General features: G+C 33.2%; 1 protein-coding gene across 1 annotated transcript in view; it reads left to right on the forward strand.

Annotated features, from left to right (window-relative positions):
- Positions 1 to 23,724, forward strand: part of PTPRK (protein tyrosine phosphatase, receptor type K) — a 498,113-nt gene that overhangs the window by 252,438 nt on the left and 221,951 nt on the right. The window contains exons 4-5 of the mRNA XM_023529837.1: positions 10,911 to 10,992; positions 13,009 to 13,124. Coding sequence (XP_023385605.1) covers positions 10,911 to 10,992; positions 13,009 to 13,124 — 198 coding nt within the window. The remainder of the gene's footprint in view (positions 1 to 10,910; positions 10,993 to 13,008; positions 13,125 to 23,724) is intronic.

The following is a 23,724-nucleotide window of genomic DNA, read 5'->3' on the forward strand; positions in this document are numbered from 1 at the left end:
GACTGAGATTTCAGACTAGCTAACTTCAGATCTCTGAATATTCTAGATAACAAATTCTTTTCTCTTAATTTTTTAGCAAGAAAGACTCTTAAGACTGTGTCTTTAACAGTTTTATGACACATGATTATTTTATTAAATATATCACCAAATATTTTAGTTGATATTCTGCAAAGAATTAAATGTATGATTTTAGTTTATTGATTACAAATAGTTTTTTTTCCCCCTGGAAAAAAGTCAAGGTAAATGTGTGTGTATAGTTATGCAGTGCACATTTTTTAGTAGTGCTAGGTGAGTTTTCACTAGACTTTTTACTAATTGTAAGCCCTAACATCTTAACTTATAAAATAATAGCTAGTTATTTTTGCACCATTCAGTCATTATAATGGAAGATATCACTATACTTGCCCATTTACTTGTAAAATAAAATAGGGGGGAAAAAGTTCATGGATTTTTTTTTTTTAATCTCAAAATTCAAGTAGGAATGCACAAGCTGGTTACTCTAATTTTGTCTAAAAATCTCTCCCTACCCTAAGCCTAAGCTATTTTTTCAAGAGGGAAAGGTTATAGTACTATAATGTAAATTAGTACTATCAGTAGATTTCATATGTTAGTAGATATTTCATGTGATGGTACATAGAGGTTGTGCTAATTTAATTTTCCTTATGAAGCTCCATGATTATAAATTACAGCTCTTGAGTCATTTAAATTAGGTGAGGAACAGACTTACTGTGTTAGTTTGAAAGCATATTTTTTCAAATATAGTTGTGCAAGCTTTCTACTTTTGTTATGTGTAAGATTGGACTGTTGGTGCTAAAATTTAAAAGGTCTGCCTAGGTATTATAGGAAGATAAATGGCACATCTCTAGAAGTGAGGAAAAACAGTACTGTAATTCAGTGTCATGTTGATAGAAATAGCAACCTTAACTAGTCATCTTTTATTTTTGGATCAGACAACTAACTGTAAAATATAACCCAGATGGTGGAGCCATGATAGTAAAGGTACAGATATGACATTTTACTGATGAATTTGCTACCCTTTGCTTCTGCACTTTCAGTGTTATAACAAATCTTTTATGGTGTAAGTTGCTTGCTTATGTATCTAAGGGCAGACAAGATGAAAAATGTTTTGAGTGGCATTTTTAGATTATGGATTATTTCAGTTAACTTTTGTTACATTTCTCTCTTCCAATTGTTTTTTGACTTCTCTCTTTCATCAAATTCATACTATAACATAAATTAGTCTGTGTCATAAATAGTAGTTTCTATTTTAATTTATTTTTGAATACATATTTAAAGGCATTGGAATATAGTATTAGACTCTGTCTGTCTGCATATCTTGGAATGGGGGTTGCCTCTAAAGGGAGTTGGGCACATTATACTTTAGTCTGTAGTCTCAGCCAGTTTCACTATACTAGGCGTTGAATTGAAATGAGGAAGGAATCATATAAGGTTTCTTTAATGATGTGGATGTCAAATTCTTCAGAACATTTTGTTGCATTAGAATTTAGGAATAGGAAGAGTAGTAGTTGCAGTATGAAGATCTAAGAGGTGTTTCCTCATGGTCTGCAGCTTCAGTTCTACCTGAATCTACCTTCTTATCTTGTTATGGGCTGGAGTCTTAAGTCACTGCTCATGATAAATTAGTCCCTGAGAAGAACAGGAAAGGAAGGATATTTATGGAGAACCCCTTAAATTGTGTCGCTTTTAATCCTCACAGTGACCCCAGCACAGAGATTTGAGTTGAGGTCTGTGACTCAGAGTTGAGGCTCTGCCTGACACTGATGTGTCTTTGTGCTGTTCTGTGTGTGCGTGTGTGTGTGTGTATCCATTATCATAAAGAACTTATATCAAAACTTTTTTGAGAAAGCACTGAATGCCCTTCCCCCAAAGGAATCTTAAAGATATAGAGAACACGCAGAAAACGCAAGATCTTCTCTTGCATTCTGTTTGTGAATATTATTTATCCTTGGATCAAGGTTAGAGTTTTTCATCGATGAAAAATTTGTCTGGGTCTCTCTTAGCCACATTATGGAGTTGTATGTTTTTATACATATTAATCTACATCAGTCAGTATCTATTCAAATTAAAAAGACCATTGACAATTTTTTTTTGCAAGTGCAAAATTTCAGGAATGAAAGTTAATTTAAATAACTGATGGACTTTTTATGAGCTTAAACATTCTAAATCATTCTAAAAGTGATTATCGTTAGTTCTGTTATTTAGATCTTCTAGATACCTTTGGTGATTACATTAGGGATAGTCAACTCCCTGGGCTAATTTTAAGAATAGGAATGTACTATGCTTGCATATTCATTTTGGTGTGGAGACTTCTGAAAAAATGCCTTCTTTGGACTGCTCTTTTATACAGTCTAGTTTAGTGTGAAATCTCTTAGGTTTTATTTTTTTCTTTTGATCTGTGGTCCTGCATTTTTACCATTTTTCCTGGACACTGCCGTGTGCCTTGACTGATGTCCTATTGTTTATCAGGCAAACACAATATCACCCTGAGAAGGATTGCAGTTGGATGGATGTTATAGTTGTTTTTCATATAAGTGCAGTCTTGTTATACCTAATATTTCTATCCGTGTTAGATACTATAGCAGTTGCTCTCATCATTTAGTCAATTGGTAATGCTAAACCTCAAGATATTTTTGTAACACTGACATTCAAGAATATTTCGCTATACTATACATAAAATTTGCATTCTAAAATCAATTTGTCACTATTATAATTTTTTTTAACAGGATTGTGTGTGTGTGTGTGGGGGTGTGTGTGTCTGTCCGTCTGTCCGTCCATCCGTTTGTCTATGAAAGGAAGAAAGGTGTTCCATAGCAGTTTCTGTTGAGTGGCAGACCTTGTGACTGTACAGAAAGCCTGTATGTATTCAGGTAACAAGGTGTGGTTTTGGAATCTCTAGAACCCCAATTACTCTCTTCAGACTGCAAAGTCACATGGTTAAGACTTGACAGGACTAGTTTTAAGAAATTGGTCATAATTAATCTTAGAGAATCCTAAGGAAAATAACTGATTTTGCATTCTTATGCATCTGTAAGTCATGGAGGTGCTAAGGATAGTGACAATCTGCAATATGAAAGGGTTATAGATAAAAAATCAATTTGGGCTTATGTCTTAACTGCTTTCCGTATTTAGATGGAATATAATTAGAATCCCCTAATTACTCTTGCATGCAGCTTTGGAGCCAAAGAACGTACAAGTATTTCCCTTGCTTACATAATTTTATCTATATACCTTTTGCAATTGCAGGTATTTAACCACCTTCAGGAACTAAATAAACAAGTAAGCAGCCAGTAGGCAAGGATTGTTAAGAGTGCATTTGTTTCAGATCCCCCAGGGCCTTTACTAAAGGCATTTTCACATATTAGATTCTTAGAAATCAACTATTACATAAGTCAGTAGGCAAGCCAGCCTGGCATGCAGGGGTCTGACAGGGAGAAGCTCCTTTTCTCTGACACTTTAAGTGAATCCTTATTGAGAAAGCAAAATTCTAGATTGACAGTGCCTGTGAGACGAGCTGCAGTTGGTGACAGTGACAGCCAATTGTACACCGGACTTTTGTAACACCTGCCAGTTATGTGTATATCAATCTTTAAGTATGAACAAAAATAGAATATTTTTACATTTGAACAGAATCTAGGTTCTAGATTTTGAAGTTTCTACATAGATATTTGACTTACTCAATACAAGATCTTCTGGAGGCTATAAGGAGAAATTTATTTCTTATAGCATTAATTATTCAAGGGAAGTAATTATATTTTCATGATTCCTAAATTAGCTTGGAAAAATTATCTCAAACTTTCTCAAGGAAAAGTTATTTTATTATGGCAACAACATTTTATGAGTTAGGTAAAAGTGAACTAAACACTTTATCCCATAACTTCCCCTTATGGAAAACTATTAACTAGAATTCACTGATATTACATATTTCTGTAAAATATTGGAACTTTACCAGCCCCAACTTTCAGCAGGATTCTAGAGGTTCATTGATGCTTTGTGGAGTAAGACCAGTCACTGTCCTCAAAAAACTTATATTTTAGTATAGGGGGATAAACTTTGAAAATTTATTAATATAATTAACTATAACTATAATCATTGTCTGTTTGTGACTCTAGCCTGAGACACTTCTTACCAAACAATCTCTAAAAGAGCAGATATTAATTCTCATGTTACTCAGGATCATGTCAGTGGAGAAGAAACACTTCCATCCCTTTGAATTTCTTTCTTTTCAACACTGCCATCATCTCCATCATTGCCTTCCAGTGGATCCCAAGTCATTTTCCTCTGTTTGTCATAAACTTAGTACTGGTGTCAGAGTTGCCCTCTCCATTCCTAAGGCCGAGCACCATCCCGATGACTTCAGGATATTTGTGGAAAGTCCCATTCTTTCACCTCCTTAACCCGATAAACCACCTTCCTTATTTTGCCTCATCTCTGGAAATCATTCTCCTTATTTTATCTCCCAAATCACCCATCTTATTTTAACCTGCTGCTCTGGTCCAGCAGGTCTTGTAGTATCTCACAAGTGTTCTAACTTTACATGTAAGCATCTCACTTTCTGACCATAACATTAACTCATTTTCTTCTACGTTATTCATTTTATTGAGATCATCCATCAACTTCATGAGGAGCACCAGTTCATCAAACTGTCCACTTTTTGCCAGTTCATCAACCTATCATGTTAAAATTTGATTTCATTTAATCTTTTCTGTTACATTTGGACCTGAATATTTGGAAATGGGTTTTGATTTGTGTACATTTATTCATTGAAGGCAAATGTGTTAATTTACTTAGATGTTTACATTAGCAATGCTTAATGTTTAAAAATTTAAATCACAAAAACACAAATTTAAGTAGGTTTATGGGAATAAAATTCCAGTTTATTCTTTCTCTTTCTCTTTCTCTTTTTTTTTTTTCCCCTAAATTGGAAACGGGGTTAAGTTTTTGATGAGAGAGGGAGAGAATGGGAAGAAATTTAATTTTAGTATATGTATCCTTTGTGAATGTTTTATTCTCATGATGTATTGGTGCCCCTTAACAGAGCACTTACTGTGTGCCAGGAGCTGTGCTAAATGGTTCATGTGCATTAAGCTATTTAATCTTCCTTTAAGCTCTAAGGTGAGTACTGATCATTTGTTTTCACAGGAAAAGAAACTGAGGTTTTTATTTTATATAAACTAAAGTTACATAAGTCAGTTTACATATATTTTTCCATAAGTTAAAGATACACTTAAAGAATGTGGACTATATATATATCAGACTTTGGAGCTTACACTTCAGAACCAACACCATTTTTATATTATGATATATTGAAAGAAAATGGAGTGTAAAATTTTTTGAATTTTTCTCATACCATAATATTTTGGTCTACATGGTATTTTAAATATAATATAATAATTTTACATATACTTTTCAGTCTTCGAAAGAAACCTGTGATATAGGCAAGGCCAGTATGGCCCAGATGAAGCTTCAAAGACACAGTTAAATAAATTATTATTTGGGTTACATGTGATAGCAGACCAACAACTAGATCCCGGGCTTCTTGACTTTGGATTCAGCTTTCCGTTATATGAGGTACTTCCTCTGCATTAATTCAGTTTACCAAAGGATAAAGTTGTCTTTGTTCTTTAGGGCTTGCACACCCCTCCTCTGCACACACACACACACACACACACACACACACACCCCCACACACACACAGTTTAATTTAACTTTACTTCATTTATTTAGTTAATAATCCAAGAATGTTGCTAGAGTAGCAAAAATTTGATTAGAATCATCACCTTCAGTATTTCAGGTAATGGAGTGGAGTGAAATCAGCATGAAAAACAGAGCGCATTTATTCTTTACCCAGGCTGGCATCCTGGATGGGTTAAAATTGATATCTGGTATGGTTTTCATTTCTCTCTTCTCTGGGAAGCCCTGGTTGACTACTTGACACCAAACATTTGATCTGACCTGAGCATTAGCGCAGGCAAGCTTTGCATAATTAAGCTATTGAGATTTGTTTCCCCTGACTGGACAGAAGAGCCTTACAAGGTGAGGGCTCTGTTGAAGTGATAAAGCTGATTAGATCCTTAGCAGTAAAGGAATCTGATCTTAGAAATTTTTTCTAGCTCTTGTTAATGAGGCAAAGACAACACTTAGCAGGGAAATTGAGGTCACAAAAAAGAGAAACATTTTTTTTTTCTTTAATAAAGAACTGTTCTTTTAAACCAAGGCCTAAATTTATTGTCCAGAATAAAACTCAATTTAAATGAACAAATGAACTTTTTCTCAGAGGTGTAGTAATCATGCTTAAAATCATCTATTCAGAGCAAAGGAATTTAAACAATTTCAAAAAAGTAAAACTAAGATAAGCCTAAAAATTAAAATAATTTAATTAATGCTGACTACAACAAAACTGAAATAACTAATAATGATTAGTTATACAGACAGATGTGTGGTCTATTTATAAGAATGTATTATTTTTTTCCAAAAATGAATTTCTCACTTTTTCTATCTATACCTTCCCTTTTCTTGAACTACATTCAAGCAAATAAAACATATTTTCTTGAGATACACTTATACAAATCTCACATATCAACAATGTTGATAATCTTACCTTTGGTTTCTATAGCATTTTTATGTATAGTACTATTTAAACCTCATAAAATATTATAATGATAGCTGCGTGATAGTTACATTATAGAGGTGGGACTTGATTCTAAAAGATTATGTGATTTGTTTAAGAATTTGCAAGCAGGAGAGTTAGAAGTCAAATACAAGTTTTCTCACCTTCAAGAAAGTGACTAACACAATTGCTTCCAGTTATACATTATTTAAGGTCTGACTCCCTCCTCTATTTCTTGCTAAGCCTTTGTTCCAATATTTAGAACTAACATGACAATTGTTATCATATCAAATACATTTATATGAAATTTAAATCATATGTGTATATACAAACACTCATACAACATATATTTCTGCGTTCATAGATAAGTAATCCTTTCACCATGAAAGTATTCCTCTTCCCTCATAAACCGTGTTCTCCTACGTCTCATTTTCAACTTATTCCAGTGAAATCAATAGTCATAAAGGGCAAACTTGTAGTAGAAAAGAAGCAACACAGGAGCAAGTGTATGATGGTAGTGGGCGGATGGGAGATGAGCCATCTACCCCACCTACTGTGTCCTGTTGTCATTGGCTTTGGGGTGGATATAGAAGTATGGTATGACGATGGGAAGAGTGTAATGATGATGATATTACTATTTAGTCAGTATAACACCTAATTAGTGTGCTATTTAAGATGATATTAATTTTTTAAAATTTAACATTTTAGACTTAAAAAAAAATATAAGCCTATTAAAAGGAAGTGTTCTCACTGTGTTTGCTTGTTTATCTTTAGAGGCAATGTAGGCAGTTAATGGAAGAAAAGAACCTAGAGGCAGGTTGACTTGGGTCCATTCCTGGCTCCACCGCTTGTTTGCTGTTAGACATTGGTTCTGTTAAATTTTCTTTAAATTGAAGATAAAAATAATATCTACTTCATATGATTGTATTGAGGATTAAATGAGTTTGGTTGGATGAGGGGAGAAGAAGAGAGAGAGATGGAGAGAGGGAGAGGGAGAGAGAAAACAACAGGAGCCAGGGTGGATGTGCATGCTAGTTTAGGACAGTCTCTTGTATATAATGTGTTCAATGAATGTTAATTATCAGCCGTCAATGAAGATTCTGCCTCTCCACTATAATAATGTTGTTTAAAAGTTACCAGAGAACTCCTAATGGCTAACCCCAGTTGATACTTTTTAATTCTAATTTTTTCTTGATCTGTCTCCTATATTTTATATTTTTTAACCACAGCCTACATCTTTATTTTTTAATTCCAACTCCCCAATTTCAAGTTGGTTAGTCTGTTTTCACCCAATTGCAGCAAGCTGCACTGTTTTCACGTTCTCTCATCAGAGACCCTAAATCTGTGCTGAGCTAGAACTGCAGTCTAATCCCAGAATTAACAAATATTCTCGTGAGAATTGAGACATAGCCGAGATCATAGGATCTCATTGGAGAGACTCTTCTCCTAAAATTTGTGTTCATATAGATGCCATCGTTTATATAGATATCTTATGTTTTAAAATTACAGTTATTATAATCGTCTGGCCTTTTCTAATGTTTTTGGTGGGAGTGTTGACCTGCCTGAAACCTCTGGATACTTCTCTTTTTCCTTGACCATGTGTCTGAGTCATACTTTGTTAGCTTTACTTCTACTGGCTGTCTTCTTGCTTTCTGTTTTAGTGATATTCTCCTCTTTGAGATATATTGGTATAGTTATCTCCTAAGCATTTATCCTAGGCAAATCAAATTTGAAGTGTCTGAAATGTATTTAGTTATCTTCTCCTTCAAATCTGTACCTTTTCCTTTATCACAAGAAAAATTTCATTACAACTAATGAGTCAGTAAATTCTATTTTGTCAATTTCCTTAATATTAACTTTTACCTCTTTTCATTTCTCTATTTCCACTGCTATTAGCATATCACCTGACTATTTTCAGTCTTCTTTTAGGCCATCCTTTAACTTATAGCTAGATATCTTTCTAATAGACCAATTTGATTGTATTTTCTACTATAAACATCAACTTCCATTACATTTCCTAAAATGTTTTGCAAAATATTCCAAAAATATGCTATATATCTCTACAAATAAAGGGGCCCATAGTCAAATAAAATGTTAAAATATGGCATACTAAAACTGTTTTCTCTTGAAAAGGCACATTATTAAAACAAAGGCTATATGAAGTCCTGCTATTGACTGTAACAACAAAACTCTATAACAAACTTATATTTGAACATCAAAACTTTTGTTTAATATTTATTGATATGGAACTATTAAAAAGATATACTCTTGACATTACTCCCATGGTATTCAAGGTCTTCCATCCCTACCTCTCTAATGTTATCTCTTCTTTTTGAGCCACATTGTACCCATACAGATTACATTTATTTAGTTATCCAAACACATTGCTGTATTCTAGTTCGTTGTATAGTGTACCTTTTACCTGGAATACCACTAATCTATCTGGTGACCTCTGTCTTTGAATAATTCATTTTATACACACACACACACACACACACACACACACACACATTGGTTAATGAAATTCAGTAAGTTTCAAGTGTGCAATTCAACAGTAAGGCACATATATATATATATATCACATTGTGTGTTCACTGTCCATAGTTTGATTTCTTTCTGTCACCACATATTTGACCCCTTTTAAGCCATCTACCTCCCTCCACCCCAACACCCTCTGGTAACCACTAATCTGTCATCATGAGTCTTTGTTTATTTGTCCTGTTTGTTTGTTGCTTTTAGGTTTATATCTCACATATAAGTGATATCATGTGGTTTTCATCTTTTTCTGTCTGGCTTATTTTGCTAACCACATTATCTCGAGATCCATCTTCATTGTCACAAATGACAGTATTTCTCATCTCTTCTTATGGCTGAGTAATATTCCATTATATATATGTACCACAGCTTTTTTTATCCAATCATCTATCGTAGGACACTTTAGTTGTTTCCATACCCTGGCCTCTGTGAATAATGCTGCTATGAACATCAATGTGCAACTATCTTTTTGGATATGAGTTTTCAAGCCTTTGAGATAAATACCCAGTAGCAGGGGATTGCTGGATCATATGGTAGATCAATTCTTAGTTTTTTGAGGAACCTCCCTACTGTTTTCCACAATGGCTGTACCAATGTGCAGTCCCACCAGCAGTGTATGGGGGTTCCTTTTTCTCCACAACCTCTTCAGCATTTGTTATTACTTGTCCTGTTGATTAGCTATTCTAACAGATGTGAGGTAGTATCTCATTGTGGTTTTGATTTGCATTTCCCTAATAGCTAGTGATGATGAACATCCTTTTATATATTTGTTGGTCATTTGAATGTCCTCTAGAGAGAAGTGTCTGTTCAGGTCCTCTGCCCATTTTTTTGAACTGGATCGTTTGTTTTTTTTTTGTTGTTATTGAGTCGTATGAATTCTTTGTATATTTTGGATATTAGGCCCTTATTGGAGATGTTGCTTGCAAATATATTTTTCTATTCGGATGGTTGTCTCTTTATCTTATTGACAATTTCTTTTGCTGAGTAGAAGCTTTTTAGTTTGATGTAGTCTCATTCATTTATTTTTGCTTTTACTTCCCTTGCCTTTGAGGTCAAATTCATAAAATCCTCTTTAAGACCAAGATCCATGAGTTTATTAGTTCCTATGTTTTCTTCTGCGTAATTTATTGTTTCAAGTCTTATATTCAGAACCTGAATCCATTTTGAGTTAATTTTGGCGTGTGGTGATAGACAACAGTCTAGTTTCATTCTTTTGCAGGTGGCTTTCCAGTTTTCCCAGCACCATTTATTGAAGAGACTTTCCTTTCTCCACTGTATGTTTTGGCTCTTTTGTTGAAAATTATTTGCCCATATAAGCAATGCCTAGATTATTTGTTATCTCCCCTGGTTAGCTTACTGCTTGGCATGTTGTAGGTGCTCAATGTATGTTAAATACATAACAAAAAATAGAGAACATCGATAAGAGAAAATTTAGAGATATGAGATTTTCTGTGTCTGCCTCTTCATTCTGCCTAGATATTGCCCATTCAGGAAATCTAACAACACTTAGTAGTAGTTACTTAAAAAATTTAATCAGAGCTACTTGACCTCAGTAATTTGATTGCTCTTCAAAAAACAATTTTTGTTTACCTGTACAAGGTTCAAGAAATTACATTATAAGGTAAATTTTTAATTCTTATAGGAAAAAAATCAAACTAAATTTTCTTGAGAATTTTATAGCTATTCTTTTTCTGTGAAAACTCCTTATAAATGATTGTTGTAAATGTTTTCTATTTCTTCCTGACAGGTAATATTTGAAGCCGAAGTCTCAGGAGGGAGAAGTGGTTATATTGCCATTGATGACATCCAAGTATTGAGTTACCCTTGTGGTAGGTTGTGATTAAGAATTGTATTTTTCTATGTTCTTTCAACACTTGTCTTATATTGGCAGTGACTGTTGATTGTTTATCACTTGGTCATTGCTATCTCTTTTGTTGCTAACTCCTAGCCTTCTGTTCAGTTTAAAAAAAAAAACACTGAAATATTTCTAGAGTTTTCGAATCAAATATTTTTTGTCTTGTGATTAATTGTACACATATTAAAAGATTATTTCAGTTATTTAATTGCTGAGAACAAAATAAAAATGTAAGTTGAACTCTAGATAGGATTTGTTCCATCTTTTGATTTTACTAAATTTTCTCAGAAAGCAAAGAAGAAGAACAAATCAGAGTTCAACTAAAAGGAAAATAAAAAGAAACCTCACTAACTTATGCGATCTGCTAAATTGAAAGTGGGAATAAAGTTGAGAATGAATCAGTTCACCTTATTCTGAATTTAGGACTGATATTTTTATGTCATAATAAATATCAAGTTAATCCATGTTGAACAACAAAACAAGAGGAAGCAAACAAAACAAGAAACTCAGTTTACTAACACATAATTTTGTTGTTAGATGCATATTGGTTAGTTTTCAGATTGTGTAGCTAAATTTGTGTTTATATCACATTTCCTGAAAGACAATTATTGCATGGATTCAGTATAGCCAGCTATAAAAAGCTGGCTTCAATGCAAATTTTACCTGTATTTCCACACAGCAACATTTTATAGGGCCATGATCTCTAGATGATGTGTTCAGTCATTTTCCCGGTAGAAATTTTCTAACACTTCATAAACAGCATGCACGGGGTCATCGTGCCAGGTGTCAAGCCTTGGTGAGTGGTTGTAAAACCCTAATCTGGTTATAAAATCACCTATGGAGTATGGCAAATCCCTGATGGTGTTCTGATTCAGTAGGTCTGGGTGGGACCTGAGAATTTGTATTTCTAATAAGTTCCCAGGTGATGCCGATATTGCTGGTCTGGAATTCACAATTTGAGAACCACTGTTCTAGATCACGTTCTAGTTAAAGCATCCCTTTTTCAGAAGTGCCTTCTGACATGATGCACTGTAGAAAGACGTAGCTGAGAAGGGTCAAATGATTTATTATATATTATATACTGAGAAGGGTCAATGTTCAAGTTGGTTTACTAAATTCTTTCAGTCTGTTAGTGTATTAAAACAATGTTTCCAGTTACACTCTTAAAAGAGCATCGTTAAGAAAAAGCTTTTATTAATAAAAAAAAATTTTAAATACATGAATTGAGCACAACAGCAGTTTCATTGTGATATGGGCCTCCATGAAATTTTTTACTCACTGAGGCTCAGCTTTTCTTGTTCTATTTCCTTTCAGTTGAAAACATGAATAATCTTCAGTTTTAAAAGGTAATTATAGAGAACATGAGTTTGACAGTCATCTAACTCATGCATAGTATATTTTGACTGCAGTCATCACTTTTGTTGATCTAATATTTCTTTTGGGTAACTTTCTTAGGACTATAAAGGAATAAGAAGTAGATTTACCAACAGTTTAGCTGATATTGTATTTGAGAGAAATAAAATATTCCCTTGTTTGAAGTACTAGAGGATTATAGCTATTGAAATAAAAAAAATCTAACTACTTAAAGTGTAACTTAATAGTTCAACAGCCTTGTATATGTCAGTATTTTAGATATCATTATATTTTTCCATTATGCTCTGTTTTATGGGTATTTGATCTCTGTTTGCTTTGACTTGGAACTGTTTTACATGCTGTGGAAGTCCTTTAGCAGTAATTGTTGAGTGCTCACTCTGTATATAACAGTGCTCTGGTAATTATGGAGCAATAAATAATAGAGTGACTAAGAAAAAGAACGGTGAGAGAGAGAGAAAATAGTTTCTTTCAGCACAGAGAAAACTCAATTTTCTTCCATATGATATTAGTCTTGGCCAAAGGTAAAAAAGTATTAACAACATTATTCTGTTGGGAAAAAGTAACATGGTATGTTTTCTTCATGTGAAAACAATAATTTTTTTTCCTGCCTTCACAGATAAATCTCCTCATTTCCTCCGTCTGGGGGACGTAGAGGTCAATGCAGGGCAGAATGCTACATTTCAGTGTATTGCTACGGGGAGAGATGCTGTGCATAACAAGCTGTGGCTGCAGGTAAGCACACATTGGCAGCTGAGCTAAAGGGCACACTTAATTGAAAAAAAAAATACAAATGTACTGTTTATAGTCTCATTCTTTTCTCTGTGTGTGTATGTTGGGCAGGGGGGAGGGAGGAAGAGAGAGAGAGAGAGTCAGTCTTATGTAGGTTTGATTTAATTGGCTGCAGAATCATTTTAGAATTTCTATATTCATTGAAATATGAATAAAAATATAACAGTGTATAGTTAATAAGTGTGAGGATTAGTTTCTAATGAAATCTAATTCTCTAATGTCACATTCGAACTAAAAACAAGTTTTCTACATCCATTTAATATAGGAATTAAATAAAACTCTCCTCATTTAATATTTTAAAAACTCAATTTATGAGATTATAGTACTTAAGTAAGAACTGTCATACTATGATAAATTTTTTAAAAGTATTTTAAGAAACTTGGGAGTATGTCTAGAAATGTGAATTAGAAGGGAACCAATTAAATTTTTTTTTCAGAATTTTCATATATAAGTCAATCACAGATCTGAAGTCAAGACATGACATTTGCTTTGTATATAAGTACCCAATTAATATATATTTAATGAATTGCCATTTAACATACAAGTTGGGAAAATATAAGTGGTGCATATGAAGAGCTTTGAAAGAATCAGCAGGAAATTAATACACTCGGGAATGTGTCATGTTTTCAGAGACTGTCAGTCAATCCAGGGGCAATGGGGACAGGAAAGGAATTGAGAGCACATTTATCATCCTCTGAGCACATTTGCTGCTGTTGTTGTTGTTGTTATTATTAATTATTATTATTATTATTTTGTTTCTATTTGCATCAGAATGAGGAAAGGGATTTAATTAATTATAATTTAAATTCCTGCAAATGCCAGTAGAGACCAAAAAGAAAAATTATTGTAAGATTATGTTAGTTTCTTGAACATAGGCATCAGGATTTATTTTACTGTATCTTTAGAGAGATGAAATTAGTGTTGAGGATAATCATTAGTTTGCAGGTGGTTTGGGTAATAATTATAACAAATGATTATTAAAATCATACCTAGTATAATGCCTAATATTATATTAGATTTTAAAAAGTGAGTTATTTTATCCAATTCCCACAATATAATTGGATAACAAATGCACTGCATATAAATCTAATTATTAGTACTTTTATAGTTTGTTTGATTTTCAGGTATCAGGATATCATACTGAATATGTGAAAATGAAATGAAGCCCCTCCTTCTTTCTGACTATTCTAATTTCCCCTACAGATATTGAAATATAAGATAATTCTTCCTGGAGAGCAATTTGTATAATGTGCAACTTGTTTTATCAGCTACATATTAAATCAGAGTCATACTTTTTCTCTCTCAGCCTAAATAATAGTTTTAAAAATACTTTTAGACATATTTTCTAATTATTTTGCTAATTATTTTTTATTTAAGTGGGAACATTAGTTGGCATTTGACTTTAGTTGTGATCCAGGTAGTCTTGCCTTGGAGAACTAGAGGCTCTGCAGTCTGTCCCTAGTTTTATGCCCCAGGGTTTAATGTGACATTGAAATAAAAAGGGTTTTGTATCCTCAGACACCAGCTGCCTTCTGGCAACAAAGACTTTCTAGCCATGCAGGTCTGAGTGGGTTGCAGTCAAAATACTGCTCATTTTTGCTTTTTACTTTTGTAGATTGACTCATTTCATTATAGTTTCTTAAAGATTTCATTCTGCCATTTTCAAACAAAGATGAGATAAAAATATTCTGTGAGACTCCGAGTCTGCTTTCTTCTTTTCTCCTCACCAAGGTGTTTTTGCGTATTTCTCTTCTGTTTTGACATTGAGATTGCTCAATTCCTCAGCAGTTTGCATATTCACCTTATTCATTAAAAAGCTTTTCTGCATTTTTCAGAAATACTACTTAGCTTACCTTAACTTATGCTCTTAAATATTCTTCTTCATGCTTAATAAATACTGAAAAATATCAATTATTTGATTTAGGTATGTTTTCAAATGAATAAGACTAGTTATTATACATGTGTAAAATGAGTCAACCAGCTAATGACTTAAAAAACTTATCCATCTTTTATTAAAAGTAGTTGAAACATAATAAAGTAGGAAGAATCTTGATCCCACAATAAATCTATAAGTCAACCCATACAAATATATGTCAAGTCATTTTTGCTTGGCATAGAACTTCCCAGAAATCACGAGGTCAACTTCTTAATTCTAACCTTAATTCTAATCCTTTAACCTTGGTAACTCAGTTAATTGTGTGAGCTTAGAGAATTCAGTGAACCATTCTAGGCCTCTATTTTATTATCTATAAAGAGAAATGTTAGATAGAGACTAAAATCTCTCTCAGCTAAAGATACTAAACTAGTTCTTTATAGTATTTTTGATGGTCTGAAACATTAACTTGATTACCTTTTCTTCAGTGAAATTATGTTATTAGTTTTGTTGGGTGAGAAAAAGTCCATTAAATTAAGTATTATTGTGAAAACAATTGTGTGAAATATCTGCTGACAGTAATGAGGATGAATGTACTCCAAACAGCTCAATGAAAGGTCACTGCATTCTACCAAAGAAGCAATAAAATAATGGAGTAGCCATTGTACCTTCCATGGTCAGATATAATAAAAAATGTCCATCAACTATTTATGTTGTCCAGATCACTTACATTATGCAGTATTGTGCTTCATATGGTAAAATTCTTTCTAAATATGGAATGAAGTTATACACTAGAAAAGTAGTCAATTTTCTGTTTTAAAGGAAAAATAATATACTACATCTTCTATGAAAGATACTGACCAAAATGCCTGATACTATTTGATATTTATAATAATTTAGGTATGGAAATACATGTGGAAAATAAAACCTCGATTATTAATTGTCTTTAGCTTACAATTTATATTTCAATCATTTTTATTATTTAAAATGACATATAAGTTAGGTTAATTTAAAAAAATCACAAAAAAAGCAAAGAATGAGATACCTGAGCTAATGTAGGATAAGTCATAAAGCCTATTGTAGTGGTTCTGGATTTATTTTCACGGAGTGTTCTTTTCTATAAAATCTCAGATTATATAATTATAGAGTCTTAGAAGAAGGTCTTTCATTCTAGACATTTAGAAAACAATGACAAAAATATAACCAAATTAACCTCCTTGTATATGCTGAGTGAACTGCAGGTGCATATAGAAACATGGATGAATTTTTTTAGAAGTCCGTTGAGAGCCAATAAGATAGAAATGTGAAATTAGGAGGTTTGGGTGAAATTATGAGATTTTCTGGAACATCGTTTTAAAAAGTGTTATGAAATTTGTTCATATGAGATAAGGACTTAGAGTAAAGCCTTCAGTCAGTCTTAAAGACTTTGCAAATTCCTTTTCTATAATAAAGCTCAATGAAATAGCATATAATTAAGTATAAGTAGAATGTTTTTGTCAAATTACCATTTGCAATTTTTTTTTTGACACATAAACAGATGTTTTTCAATTCTTACAACAAGTTTCAGAACTAAACCATTTTATGTTCCTAAGGAACCCCCAGGGGTAGAGAATTTGTGGATCATAACTTGAGGTTTAGGGTAAAACAAAGGTTATGGAAATTAAGATGACAAATTAAATTTTAATGTATAATTCATACCGGTTATGTTCCTGAGTAAAATAATAACAAACATTTTGTTATATTCCTGACAAGCGTCAGATCATATTTTCACAGAAAAATGAGAAATTAGTTTATACAATATTGTAGGGTAAAAATTTTAGTCATGTCTTTTTTTTATTCCAACTCTTACTCATATGAACAGTAGGTAAGTAATGGCAGGAAAAAGTGAATATATAAGCCAACAACTAAAATATGACACAGCAGTTCCAACTCCTAATATCTATCTATCCAAGAGAAATAAAGGCACATACTCACAAAAAAACTTGAACAAGAATGTTTATAACAGTTTTATTCATATTAAGCAATACTTGTAAAGATCTCAAATATTCACTAACAGGGAAGTATAGATAAACAATTTGTGGTTCATTCAAGCGATAAAATACTACTCAGAAATAATAAAGAATGAACTACTGACACATGTACCAGTATGGATTATCTCAACACCATATGTTTTCATAAGGACAGATGTAAAAGATTGCATGTTATATGATTCAATTTACGTTAAGTTCCAGAAGAGATAAAACTAAGCTACGGTAATAGAAATCAGAACAGTATTTGCCTCTGAGGGGTCAGGATCATCTAGAAGTGGGCAAGGGGTAACTTTCTGAGGTAATTAAATGTCTAAATCTTTGTTGGGGTGTTAGGTCTATGGGTTTATGGGTGTATATAGATTTGTCAGAAGTTAACACATGTCTAATTCACTGTATAAACAGTTTACCTCAGTAAACCATGAATGAGGAAAAAAGTGAGTGTATAAAACATTTTATCAAATATTTTGGTTACTGGCAGTACTAATCAAGCCATAGATGGCAATAGCCTACAAATATTAACTATATTTTTGTCCATCTTGTCCTTTTTTGATGTGATTTAATCAGGTTCAAAGGTAATTTTTCAGTTTTAGTCTAAGGTGAAATATAAAATAAAGTATGTTCTGAATGTTCTGTTATTATAACTTCTTAGGGTGTGAAAGAGTTGAAACAGAGGTTGAACTGTAACTTATAAATTGGTATTTTTTCATGAAAGTCCAGTATAAGTGGACACCTACATGGCAAATCAAATAGAGCCTGTTGCTGGAACATCTGTCAGACCATATGCTTTGGCTTCGGGTTCAGTGTAGAAACTAAAGTGCGAATGACTCCATCTATCATTACAGAGCTTCATGGGCATGGATCATTGGATTAGACAGAGAAATTCGACTGTGGAGTTATTGAAAGTAGGGAATTGTGTGGGTAGATTTGGTGGCACCATTTGTTTTGGTGAATTGAAATGAGGCTGCTTAATGTGTGACTGGTAATCCTATGCAGAGTGCCATCAAAGCTGTGGCAACTGGATCAGTCTGTCAGTAATCTCCAGAGATTCTGGCACTGTGCCACCTGAAGTGGGCCTGCCAAAACAGGAAAGTCAGCCATCGCTTTGCCCTTGGTGAGGTTTGTCACTGCTAATGTAGTGTGATATGGCTAGTTTCTCAGCCAAAGGAAATGTCATTCTTTATGAAGCAATAGATAATTTAAGCGGTGGATTGGGAGTAATAATTACAGAATAAAATTAGTAAAGGTGATGCAAATAGCTCTAAAAAATAACCAGAGAAAGGCTGACCTCTTACAATAGCAACTGTTATCAGGCTAGAGTCAATGAAAATGGTTGGTCTGAACCTTCTGGCCACACAGTCTTTTATCTATCCAGGCAAATATGGCCTTGCTCCTGTATTCCATGTGAGCACTGCCATGGAACAGTGGCAATCAGAAGCATGCTTTTAAAAAAATGAGTTAATTTGAACATATTAAAATTTTAACTAGTGAGGTATATCACTATACTATTTCAAATTCTCATTGCTCACAAAGCTCTTTATAGTGCTGTTATGTTAGGTTTCCTGTGCCTGTTTATACTGCTCTGTGAAATGCCTGGATGTTTGCAGTATATTTAATTTCCATGAGAGATTTTACTATCTTTCATAGTTTCTTTTTGAGAAAAATCTTATAATTTTACATTTATTATAATGGAGGAAAATTCTTGGACAAAATTAAGTTAGGCCTAGAAACATGTAGTTTTTATGTGGTCAGGTCATTGAAAACTAATTTGAGAGAAATATTTCAAAGCCAAATTGTTTAAACATGTAGTATGTGATTAGATACCATAAAAAAAAAAGGAATAAGATATATTAAAAATTGTCCCACTGTCTGGGCTTGGTGAAAATTCTGACGTTTCAGATTGTTCTTAATTGTGGCTGACACATATCTGAAATATTAGAATAACAAAAGGCAGTATATAATAGTAGGACAGCGAGTAAAGCTGAAGTGATGTCAGAATGGCTAAAGGAGCGTATTATAAATATATCTTGAGATTGTGAGAGATTGGATACATTTCTTTAAATCCTAGAAAATTGGAAATATATAAGAGGTATTTAATTTGTTCTATAAAGAGACTAAAGTACAGTAATTACTAATGGTTTGAAGCTATATGGTGAGAGATATAAGACTGATTATAAGGAAGAACTTTGTATTTGTAGGGCTGTTAAAACTTAAGAATGAGCTACTCCAAGAGGTAGTACAATTAAAATTAGTGGAAGTATCCAAGGATAGTCTGGATAAGCACTTGCTGAAGACGTAGCATTAGGCTGGATTCTTTTTAAAGATCTTTTTAGCCCTGAGAGATGTACCTATAACTAAGAAAAGACAATATACAATATAAATACTGTACTATCACAGAGTTGACAGAAAGCAACATAGAGTGTTTGGCGAAATCACTAAGGACAGTTTGAGTCTTTGAAGGACATATGTGACTTGAATAAGCAAAGATTTAGTGGGCATAGATATCACTAAATATTAGTGTATGTTTATGTGGTTGGAATAGGAACTACAGGAGGAAGATCTTATGGAAGTGTAAGGTTCACAAAGGGAAGTAGAGGTAAATACAGTCTATTACAGGATTAAGACTAGGCCGTGATATGGAGACAGTAGCACGAAAGAAGCTCCTATTAGCAGTACAGACATCAGGTAGTGGGGCCCTAAGACTGGACAGTGCTGGTAGAACTGGAAAATATGTGAGTAGAGGAGAGGGACAAATGAAAGAAGACAATAGAATTTTGGATGTGGTAGGTACCAGTCGACTGAATTTGAGGAAGATATGAGAATGAATTAATAAAGACAGTTTTTTAAATTTCCTCAAAAGTTTATTTTTTTCATCCAGTCGATGAGTTCGTTTGCTCATTTTCTGTCTTATAACAAATTTATCTGTGAGATTTATTTGTTTACTTTTTTCCTTCTGCATTAATAACTCCATATAAGCGATCCTAAATATTGAAAAATGAGGCTACATTCCCATTACTTTAGATTCTTTTTAACCTTAAAAGTTTATCAAGACAGTTTGAAGCTATGGCTAAGTTAAACCTCTGGGTGTTCCTGGTATCCCTTAGGGAAGGCTCTTGGCTTCTCTGTGCCTTGTGGCTGACGGAACAGGAGTGATGTCAGAGAGGAGTGTTATCCATGTCTGTTGTGCTTTCCTGACTTGTAAACTGCTCTTGACTTAAACTGATAGATGAACACTAGCCTGCTATTTAATTCTAATTTTCTCTGTTTATCCTTCATTTAAGCAGTAGTGATTTTTTTTTTCTATGTATATGCTGATTTACAATTAATTCTGCTCCACTTAAAAGACCATGTTCTATTTGGTAGCTAATTGCTATCACTCTTGTCAGCCCTGTTTTTCCTCAGGACATTGGTTTATTTGAGTTCATGGCATTAATTTCTTCCTTCATGGCTTCATAGAAAGAATAATGGTCTGTGGTCTTGAAGTAAAGTCACTGACCAAGTATGATTGACTATAATGTTTTTATTTTACATTCAGCATTTTGGATATGTATCTATGTAACGAAGAGCATCGGAATATTTAAATTTAATTTTTAGGACTGTTGAATGTTCCCGAGGTCATTTTAGTTTGCTTTATGTGGTTTTCTACCATAAAGGTTTCAATGCCTTAAAGATATAGTTCATTCTTTTCTCTTTTCAATAATTCATAGACTTGAGAGTTTGTTGTCTACATATTACATAATTGATTATAAATTAATGATGTGTGGAATATTCTTTATCTTAACTATCTCTGGAGCATACTGTAAAAGCCTGGCAGTCATGGACACTCAAGGATTTCTTCTTATCAATAATTATAAATAACAACTTACTGCTTTTTCTGTGCAGGAAAAATGTACTCTCCTACCGTTCCTTAAAGTGCATTTCCAAGGTGTGTAACATCAAGCACTTTACAACTGTCTATTGATCTCCTATTATCAGTATTACCACATGGGGCTCTGGCAGCAGGTGGGGTTTCTTCTTTATGAGGAATATAATATAAAGATGTAATATTTATAAAATAATTTTATCGTAAAGTAAAATAGATATAGAAAGCCATACATGGGTAAAATGTATGACTCAATGACTTATGAGTATGCATCACATAAGTCAAGACAGAGACTTTGTCAGCTATCTTAGAGGTTCTTTCCAAGTACTGCATCCCAGGTACAACCGACCCATCTCCCAAACCGCTACAAATAGCAATTATCGTGACTTTTAGACCTTGTTTGGGTTTTATCATTTTTTTAAATATGTCCATAGACACTGTAGATTATTAGTCTTGTCTGCTTTAAAAAATGTCTTTGAAAGTCTCTTTCAATCTGTGGGTCTACCCTCTATCCTTTTCTTTTCCTCACAAATTATCTGCTGAGGAACCCAGCCATATAAAGTGTAGTTTCACAGAGTCTGTCTGCATTTAATGCTTGCATACAGATGTCTTCAGTTCATCATGTTCTGAATTTTCTGCAAATTGGCAGCATGATGCAGAGTCAAGTCTGATCCTTTAGCAGTACTAGAGGTGGCACTTGGTATGATTGCAGGAGACACAGAATATTTTGGCTTTCTTTTTGTGGTCTTGGTAGCCATTGATATATACTACCTACATTTATTCCTGGAGGTTGTAACTTGTAATACTGTAATTCTATTATTTCTTTTGTATATGTTAGATAATAAAGAGACACTTCTCCTCATCTATTATTTGGCTACCCACTGACATAGTTCATTAGGAAAAGGAGAATAAATGCTGAAATCTCTGCTTTAATTACTTGTTTTCAATGTAATGAATTTGCTTCCTATCATCCTCCAAAAGTGACTGATTCTTCTCCTTTTACTTTAGTATTATGAACTTATAGACAAATATATTTAATGGACTTAAATGTATTTCAATTATTACTATTATTAAAACTCAGTAAGCCCCATCTTTGGCCAATGAGAACCACTTTAAGTTGGCTCTAGAGTCCTTTTGATATGACTTCAGTAGTCTTTTATAGCTTCTTTGCTATCTGGTGTTGTGAGATGTTTCGGTGTTATGTTGTATATGATCTTCTCCAGACCTGGTGCCCTGGTTTGTTTTAATGAGAAATTGTATTTCAGGACTATCATGTGGATGCTGAGGCATACTCATTGCTAGAGCTTTTCAGTGCACAGCACTAAGAGGGGGATATATACATATACATATACATATACATATATGCACACACGCATACACAGATACAGACACACACACTTAAAGACAAAACATGTATGAATTCATATTAATATTCCAAATTCAAGCCTAAATATTTGTACTTGATGTTTTCTGTGTTACAATTTATCAGTTAAATCTTTTTTCTACACTAGTTCTTCATCCTCAATGACACGAAAGAAGGGATCATTAGAATATCCCATAATTTTTTTTTAATTTCATGTTGTTCTGAATACTTGTACCATACGTCTATTGTTAGCATATAGCCATTGCTTACTGTACTCTCTCTCACTCATCCTTTATTCAGTGTTAGTTCTATGTGTAACTGTGTTAATGTTCATCATCAGTTCACATATTACATCTTCCTAGTAATTTTGGTTGTTTGAAACTAATTTTCTATATTTCTCAAGAATAGCTAATGGAAACAATATTCCCTGAATTCTTAGGCATTGAAAATAGTTTATATGTCCTATTAATCTTAGTCAGGTTTGTAGGATATGAAATTCTTCATTTATGTTTTCTTTTCTTCAGTAACTTGAATACATGACTTTATTTTCTTCTGGTATAAACCTTTGCTGTCAAAATCTGATAATAAATTTCCTTTTCCTTTTAAGTCATCTACCTGCCTTTTCCAGATATTCAAAGGATTTTTTAAATTTCTTTAAAGATTCTAATTTCATCATAATATGTATCACTGTGGGTCATTCTGGGTTACTATTCTCAGGTATATGCTGTGTTCTTCCATTATATATTTAACTCATTTCCTGTTTTGAAAAAAATAAAAAGTTGCAACTTGCTCCTAGCATTAATTTAATTTTACATAAACAAGCTATTTGAGGCTAAAGCAAATCTGATTGGTTTTCAGTATGAAACTAAAATATAAAACCTGTTCTTGGATTTTTTTTTTAACAGAACTTGTCTCTAATGTAACAGAAATGTATACATAAATTGGATTCATCAAATGAATCTTCGGGTAACAACTGTTAGCGAATGATATTAATATCACGTGTAGGAATTCAATATATTATAGGATTCGACATTTTCAGAGATCAAGAATTACTATATTTCCAAAAATACATGCAAAACAGAAACTATCTTTGAGTATCCTAGGGTCATGTGGTCATGTCATCAGATGTAACCAGTTGTCATTAGGATAATATTAACCTAGCAAGAATCACATGAAATTCTCTGATGAGGTTTTTAGAGAAAAAGATTTCTTTAGGGTTTCTGAGCAAGAATAGACTCCTGAATGTATATTTGCAAAAACGAAAGAAGAAGGGGTTAGGAGATGAGGGGCAGTAGATACAAATAATGGTGAGATGACCTGAGCCAGGCTCTCTGTCCTCTCTGCTCCATGTCTTCATCTAGACTATGGGCTAAAATCTGTTGCACCCACCTCATGGAAACATTGTGAGGGTCATCTGG

The sequence above is a fragment of the Pteropus vampyrus genome, unplaced genomic scaffold (assembly GCF_000151845.1).
Source record: "Pteropus vampyrus isolate Shadow unplaced genomic scaffold, Pvam_2.0 Scaffold43, whole genome shotgun sequence".
Classification (NCBI taxonomy): Eukaryota; Metazoa; Chordata; class Mammalia; order Chiroptera; family Pteropodidae; genus Pteropus; species Pteropus vampyrus.